The sequence below is a fragment of the Astatotilapia calliptera genome, chromosome 5 (genome assembly GCF_964374335.1).
Source record: "Astatotilapia calliptera chromosome 5, fAstCal68.1, whole genome shotgun sequence".
Lineage (NCBI taxonomy): Eukaryota > Metazoa > Chordata > Actinopteri > Cichliformes > Cichlidae > Astatotilapia > Astatotilapia calliptera.
In genome coordinates, this window is record NC_137426.1 from 30758589 (window position 1) to 30766110 (window position 7522).

The 7522-nt window shown below is 40.3% G+C and overlaps 1 protein-coding gene across 1 annotated transcript; it reads left to right on the forward strand.

The window, feature by feature from the left end:
- The first annotated feature begins 114 nt into the window (after positions 1-114).
- mon1a (MON1 secretory trafficking family member A) lies at positions 115-7298 on the forward strand. Its single transcript, XM_026168841.2, has 6 exons — positions 115-423; positions 902-1053; positions 3119-3499; positions 3587-4352; positions 4653-4800; positions 6272-7298. The coding sequence occupies exons 2-6, from the start codon at positions 930-932 to the stop codon at positions 6410-6412; spliced, it is 1560 nt and encodes a 519-aa protein (XP_026024626.2). The 5' UTR covers positions 115-423; positions 902-929; the 3' UTR covers positions 6413-7298.
- Positions 7299-7522: the final 224 nt, after the last annotated feature.

Consider the following 7522-nt stretch of genomic DNA (forward strand, 5'->3'; position numbering starts at 1 on the left):
AATTAAGTATCTGAGTCTCGTGACAATCGTGTAATTTAATAATCAGGCACAGTTGTTTCATGTCCTGCGTGACCTGAAAGCACCAGCAAGATCAAAGATGGCAGTGTGTTATAAGTAACTTGCATGCTGTAATATTCAAAATTAACCCATTAAATTAATTCTTAACTATTTCAAAGACAATTCTCCGTATTTTATTTTATTCAGATGAACTCGGCATTTTTATTACTCCTGGGAAACGAGTGATAAAAAGTGTATAAACCCTCTGGCAGGGAACTTCATATCCCACAATTCGCACTTCCGCAACCAACCAGGGCATGATTCAAGAAGTTCTTCTGTGCGGTTTCTGCTAGTTAGCTAGCAGCAACTGTGGCAAACGAGTTGGGGAGCATAACATTCAGATGCAGACAGCTGTGGAAATGAAAGGTAATCTTTTTGAAGTATTTGAAGGGGTCTTGAGTGCTCTGGTTGAGAGCGAAGGCGATTAAACGTGTCTGAGATAGCGTTTGTTTGACTACATGCTAAAGTCAGCAATCAAAGTAGCTTTTGAAGTCAAACATATGTGACGCCTGTGATAATTCAGGATGCTAAGCAAGAAAAAACGATGTGAATGTAAATATACTGCGTGTGAATATGTTATTCTTTCGAGACTCATTTTGTTTCCATAGTTGGTTTCAGCCTTCCTTGGAGCAAGGAGGACATTCCGGTTTAGCTCTGTTTTCCCCCGCTTCCAATAAACAGTTAATCTTCACTACCTAACTGTAGGGCTTTATTTGATTTCAGTTGAACCGACTCGTGGTGACCGTGTCATGTCACTGTAATGGCACACCACCATAAATCCAAGACTCAGTCACGAAGTTGTTGCCCTTTGGTCCTATAGCCCTTTGTCTGTCTATCTTTCCAGGTGCGTGTCCTAGCCTTAAGTAGCAGTGATGGAAGGTGAAGCCCAAAAGGCGACTGCATCATGGGAAAGTGGAACTCTGGCTCCTGTAGACCGCCTTCGCTCAGTCAGGGCGGACAGCCCCATACCTGGTCTGGTAGAGGGAACTGAACCAGGTAAGTGTTGTGCCGCTTGTCTGTAAACACACAGAGACAAGTATGATTTTAAACATATTTAACATACATCTGCAAAACTGGAACCACTGCATAGTAGTGAAAAAACGTCAAATATGAAGGTGTAGTATGTGTGAACTTCCTCTTGCATTTGTTCCAGTCTAAGGTAATGTTAACGCAAGAAATATTTTCCAGGTAGTTCACTTAGCCACTATCAGTGGGATTACACCACTGACTGCGCTCTCATTTCAAAGACTGCAGGTAAGTCTAGGTGTCTTAAAGAAGTCGTGGGTGAATAGAATTGTGCCACGCTACTTTGTGGCCAATCCCTCATAGGATTGTATTGCGAAACATTGCAGGACATGATCAGTGATCACAACGGTTACAGTAGACCATAAAAGCTTCCAGTTGGGCTAGACAAATATCAAGGCAGGGCAGGGCCAAGTAATCATCAACTGTTTTCTATTTCAAGTACAAAATCCCTGCAGTATCTTTGCCTGGAATATTGTCTTTTTTATGATTGTAGCACAAAGAAAAGACATTAACACTCTTTCAGTGCTGACACTTCTGAAAACTTTCCCATGAATTGGACTTCTCTGTTTCACATTGTTGTAGCTGTGCAGTGTCCGGTGAACGCATACTGAATACTCTGTGTGTGAGAGACAGCATGAATATGCACATCCTGTCTATGTAAGAAATGGTGAATATATTTACAGGTTGTCTGCTGTTTTAGAGCTAGTGTTACAGTTGCACAATATTCCCTTCAAATGCTGCCATGTTTTCTCATGAGAATTTAATGATATGACCATCTGTTGACTGCAAAAAAAATCTGGGGAAAATTTGTCAGTTTGTCACAATGAAAGTTGGCTGCAGCTGCTTTCATCTGCTGCATCACATCCTGCTTTGAATAAATCCAACAATGACAGGAGAGATGATGTAACACTGTATGGATTTGCTCTTCTCAAACTGGAGCTAAACAGGACATTTTGAAGTCTTAGCGTACTCTTTCGCTATCACAGTTGCCTTATTCTTGTTCTTCTAATTAGATAAGCTTTGGCCAGAGGTTGTTCATTTTATTCACTGCAGCAGCTCTGAAGTGTGATAACCTAAAGTTAAAACATGTGTGACTAATACGATAATAGACTAAATTGAACTTCTGTTTTTTGTGGATTGTTCTAGAGTTGCATACCATGTTCAAAATTAATCAGTTTTTCAAATAAAAGAATCAAGTCTTGTCCTGTAAATGTACATAATTCATCTCTGTCATCTGTCTTGGATGCCTTTTCCAGCTAGTTGGTTCCCACAGGAATGCCCAGTTTTGTTCTCCAGCAAAGTTGGGGAATTTAACACATTTTCCAAACCAGCCACTTTTTTTTTTTTTTTTTTCGTTGAAGTTGTTTTTTTTCCTCTTGTAGAAACACAAACTGAAAATCTTTTAAATTATGTATACATCTCCACTTTCCATTGTGTTGAATCTGCCTTGAGCTAAGCAGCATTTCTACATTACCTGGCTGTACGTGTGAATGCAAATTAAACGGGCACATTAAACATGAGGCCTGCTTCCAAGCATAAAAAAAAAATCTGTGTGTTTGATTGTTCGGCAGGTAAGAGTATGAAGAATTTACGCTGAGCAAAGAGGGGTCATGTCTGTGTCTCCTTCATGCTCCACCCTTACCCCATCCCTTAATCAAACACATGATTTTCAGTAGTGAGAATGAGCCTGATACTAACAGTCCACTATTTTTCTTTATTTTTTATTTTTATTTTTTTCTACATGGGAAAAATGTTTGATTATGAAAACCGCTATAAATGCTGCAAACTGAGAAAACACTAAAAGAGGACTTGGTGGTTACTTTGGCAGTTGTATATGTGGTCATTGGCCACATGTCCTTTTAGAAAGTAGCATTCAAACTTCCTGGAGTTTTGTTTTCCAAAGGAACTGTCCAGAAATGTCTGCCATGTGATGTACTGTGCTCATATTTATATAGAGCTTTTCTAGCTTTTTTTATTTTTTATTTTTTTTTAAATCTTTTACGGACAAAGTTTGTCATCATTTATATTAATACAGGTGCTGGCCAGAAGAGTGCCATGTTCATCCATGCACACTCATTTGAGGATTTAACTGCTGAAGCTGAAGAAGAAGCCCTGAGGACAGCTGATTCAGGCAAATCAGAAGAGCAGCATGAAGAGGGGCTCAAGGCACTTGTTGCTGAACAAAATATAGATGAACAACACAGCAATGACCTGTCGGATAGGACTAAGGAGGAGGATGTGTCCAGTGAGGCGTGGCGGAGCCACAAAAAACACGTGTTTGTGCTGAGTGAGGCAGGGAAACCAATCTACACTCGCTACGGCACGGAAGAGGCGCTGTCGAGCACCATGGGGGTGATGATGGCTCTCGTGTCGTTTGTCGAGGCTGAGAAGAACATCATCCGCTCCATCCATGCAGGTCAGATTATACTTTGGCAGCAACATTTAATTCTCTAAACAAATATGTCGTATCTTAATGTAAGTGCTGTTAATATGTTTGTGTCAGATGGCTGTAAAGTGGTTTTCCTCACCAAGAGTCCTCTGGTCCTGGTGGGAGTGTCACGCACCTGTCAATCAGACAAGGAGATGCTGCGGGAGCTGCAATACATCTACTACCAGATAGTCAGCCTGCTCACCCTCACCCAGCTCAACCACATCTTCCAGCACAAGCAGAACTACGACTTGCGGCGTTTGCTGGCCGGCTCAGAGTATCTCACTGACAACCTGTTGATCCGGCTGGAACGAGACCCCGGCCTGCTGCTCAGTGCCGTCACTTGCCTGCCCCTCCCCAGCTCTGCCAGGGACGTAGTGTCATCGAGCCTACAGGCCGCTAAATCCAAAAACCTGGTGTTCTCCATATTGCTGGCCGGCGATCGCCTGGTCACCCTGGTCAGGAAGAAGGACCAGTTCCTCCACCACATAGACTTGCACCTGGTCTTCAACCTCGTCGGTTCCTCCTCTTCCTTCCGAGAAGGTGAAGGCTGGACGCCGATCTGTCTGCCAAAGTTCAACACCGCAGGATTTTTCCACGCTCACATTTCTTACCTGGAGCCTGCTTCCCAGCTCTGTCTCATTCTGGTCTCAACTGAAAGAGAGGACTTCTTTAACATGTCCGACTGCAAGCAGAAGTTTATGGAAAGGCTGAGCAAGCGTAGTGCCTACCAGGCCCTGAAGGAGGCGGTGAAATGTCCCAGTTACTCCGTGGTGCAGGTTGGCATCCCAGAGCTCAGGCACTTCCTGTATAAATCAAAGAGCTCCGGACTGTACACCAGGTGAGTGGTTAGACTGTGTTTGTCAAATTTAGGGGTTTTTAGATAACGATCAGAGTATTTTAACAGTCATTAATCCTGTTAATTCAAGAACATTTTCCTTTCACTGTATAAACACATCTACTCAGATGTTTTCGGTATTACGAAAAATTTACATAAATGACAACTTCATGAGAGCAGATGACACTTGATTTTATCTGGGCCAGTAAAATGATCATCAGTATACAAAGATTTGCATTCTTATATGTATATATTTTTTGTCATGAACACAAATCCTTGTTCTTGGATATTTTCCACCTTCAGCCCCGAGTTTCCGATGGTGTACCAGTCTGATGGAGAGCAGGAAAGGCTGCTGAGCTTGTACCAGGAACTTCACAGCTGCTTGCACCATCCAACCAGACCTCTCCGTTACTACTACCGCTGCAGGGAAACTGAAAACTTGCTGGCACAGGTGAGTCTGGTGTTCTGATTAAAATGGTTTATTGTTTTTGAACAATTATTTTTAAGCTGACAGCCATTTAAAGCATTTGGTGTGTACAAAATGAATACTGGACACTGGATTGTTGACATTGTTCATACACATTTAGTTAGCTTACTGTTTTTTTGTTTTGTTTTTTCTTTTTTTGGGGGGGTAACTATTTGCCTTATTAGGGTCAATTGTCCATTTAATAAAGTCATAAATAATTTTGATTGCTGGCATAAACTTTACATCAGTTTTTCCATTCACAATGCAGTATTATCAACAGCTGGATTAACATTTTGCAACAAATAGGTTAACTGGCAACAGGTCAGTAACATGACTGCGTATAAAAAGAGCATCTTAGAGAGAAAAAATGTCTACAAATTCTTGGAAATTTTCAGAATAATATTCTTCAATATAAAAATGTGAAGACTTTGAGTTTCTCATCATCTACAGTACCTAATATGATCAAAACGCAAATCTTAGTGGGCAAAGGACAAGGCCAAAAATCAGCATTGGCTGCCGTTAACAGCAATTATTCTGTCATGGAAATCTCTGCATGGGCTCAGGAACACTTCCAGTCACTGTCTGTGAACCCAGTTCACTGTGCCATGCACAAATGCAGGTTGAAGCTCTATCATACAGTAAAAAAGCCACGTGTGAACATGATCCATAAATAATTCTTTTTGGAAAATGCTGCATCCCCCAGCCCAAAGAAGATAAAGAAGATACTGCTTATGTTTTTTAATTTCTATTTTAATTAGTGTGTTAGTGTTTTTTTGTTTTTTATTCCCACAACGAGTTTAATTATAGCTTACTGGAATAACCTTTGTCCTTCATTACCAGCTTTGTGTTAGCAGCTTTGTGCTTGTGCAGACCCTTGCACATTACCATCACATACACATAAAATAACAATAAAAGTAATGTCCACATTGACACTTCTGGAAAGTTGTTGACCACTCTTCCCCCCCCCCCCTTCTAACTGCATGTTGTGTGGTTAAATATATATCTTAAAGAAACGTATTGAAAAAGGGTCATCATTCTAAATGTGGTGCAATGCTTTACAAATATTGTTACAAAAAATATACTGTCATTACATAATTAGTTTTTTTTTTTTTTAACATTTTCAATGTGCATATAACACAAATTTTTGATTAAATGTGCCATTAATGATAATTGCACAATATTAACAGTAATGTGCAAAAATGAATATTACTCATAATAAGCAAGATTTTAGCCTCCTGGCGTCAAGTACAAAGTTTGTTTTGACTAAAGACATCAGACATTAAGCTTTAATCACTCATCATTGATCTGAAATGCAGTAGCTACAGTAATTTTGCAGACTGTAATAATTTCTTACATTGAACCACATTTCTGAACTTCTTTAACAGAAAAATATCCTTCTACTACACAGAGCTTTTTCATGCCCCATTTGTCGCGTTGTGCCTTCTCTCCTTTGCAGGTGACAAGTGGCTTTGAGCTTTACCTCTGCTTTAGTCCGCTGGCGACCAAGGCCTCAGCGTTCGCCGCTGTCAATAAACTGCTGAAGTGGATCAGGAAGGAGGAGGATCGCCTCTTCATCCTCAGTCCTCTCACATACTGAGCCTCCTGAAACGTAAAGCAGTATTGTGAAAACAGACTGGAGTGGTGCTAACAGCAGCTACGCATGATGAAGCAGTAGTCTTTAAGAGTATGATGATTGTCAAATCCTATGCATTTTCTTTTTTTTTTTTTGACTTTTGGAATGCTCTGTTCTAATTCTCTGATTTGTAATGAAGTGTGCTGTGCAATTGAATTAACGCTGTATTTTAGCTGGCGAAATTTTTTTATAACTTTTAATTTAAAAAAATGAAGAGCAGATAGAAGCCTCCGCACTTTTGGTAACACAGAAGCTTGCAGTGTTTACCTGTTGTTAAAGATCTTTCATGGAAGAATGGTTTTACTGTAACGGCTATTATGCATCAGACAACTTAAAAAAAATGTCTTTTATGGTATTAACTCAGTTCTTAGAAATGAAGAATAAACTGGAAATTCCTCGAACTGCAGTAGAATGTATTTTCAAATTAGAAGACATGTTGGCAAAATATGGGTTAACAGCATTCCTGTTGGAAGCATCACCCTTTTACCTCTATGCACTCTTTGTTTATGTAACGGACACTGAAACAGAAAGCCTGTGACCTGTTTACTGCTGTCAGTAGTTTGTAATAACACGTATTCTCTTAACACCACTGTAGAGGAATTCCACATGAACTCCATTATTTTTCCAGTTCATCTCTTTCTTTTCACCCATAATACTCACATTAACAGATGATATATTTCTGCATGCCTCTTAAAGCTTTGTTTCCTAGAAACCTGCTATGCTTGAGGAATCTAGCCTTGTCACATTTGTCACATCATGCCTTAACTGTTATTGTGCAAAACAAATATGTAATGCTTTATGGCAGTCCCATAATTGCAAAATTATATGTAAATAAAGAAACGACCTGCAAGCTGATGTGTCATTCTTTTCCCCTCACACTGTAGGCACTTCGTAGATGGCAGTAGCAGCAGCACTTCCGTCTCACAAACGCGGAGCACACTTGCACAACAAAAGGAGTAAGTTTTATGGTGCTGTGAAACAGGCAGGGCAGTGGTGGGGGGGATAAGGAGGAAACGTTTATGGCATTAAAAAGTGACTGAGGCCACCTATAGACGCTGGGCTAATTGGCTTCTG

What these genes read in the sequence shown, in the direction of transcription:
- mon1a (XM_026168841.2), top strand. Translation starts at nt 930, where the DNA reads ATGGAAGGTGAAGCCCAAAAGGCGACTGCATCATGGGAAAGTGGAACT. An exon ending in AGCTCCGGACTGTACACCAG is followed by an intron (nt 4,353 to 4,652) that starts GTGAGTGGTTAG and finishes TTCCACCTTCAG; the next exon opens with CCCCGAGTTTCCGATGGTGT. An exon ending in CTGAAAACTTGCTGGCACAG is followed by an intron (nt 4,801 to 6,271) that starts GTGAGTCTGGTG and finishes TCTCCTTTGCAG; the next exon opens with GTGACAAGTGGCTTTGAGCT.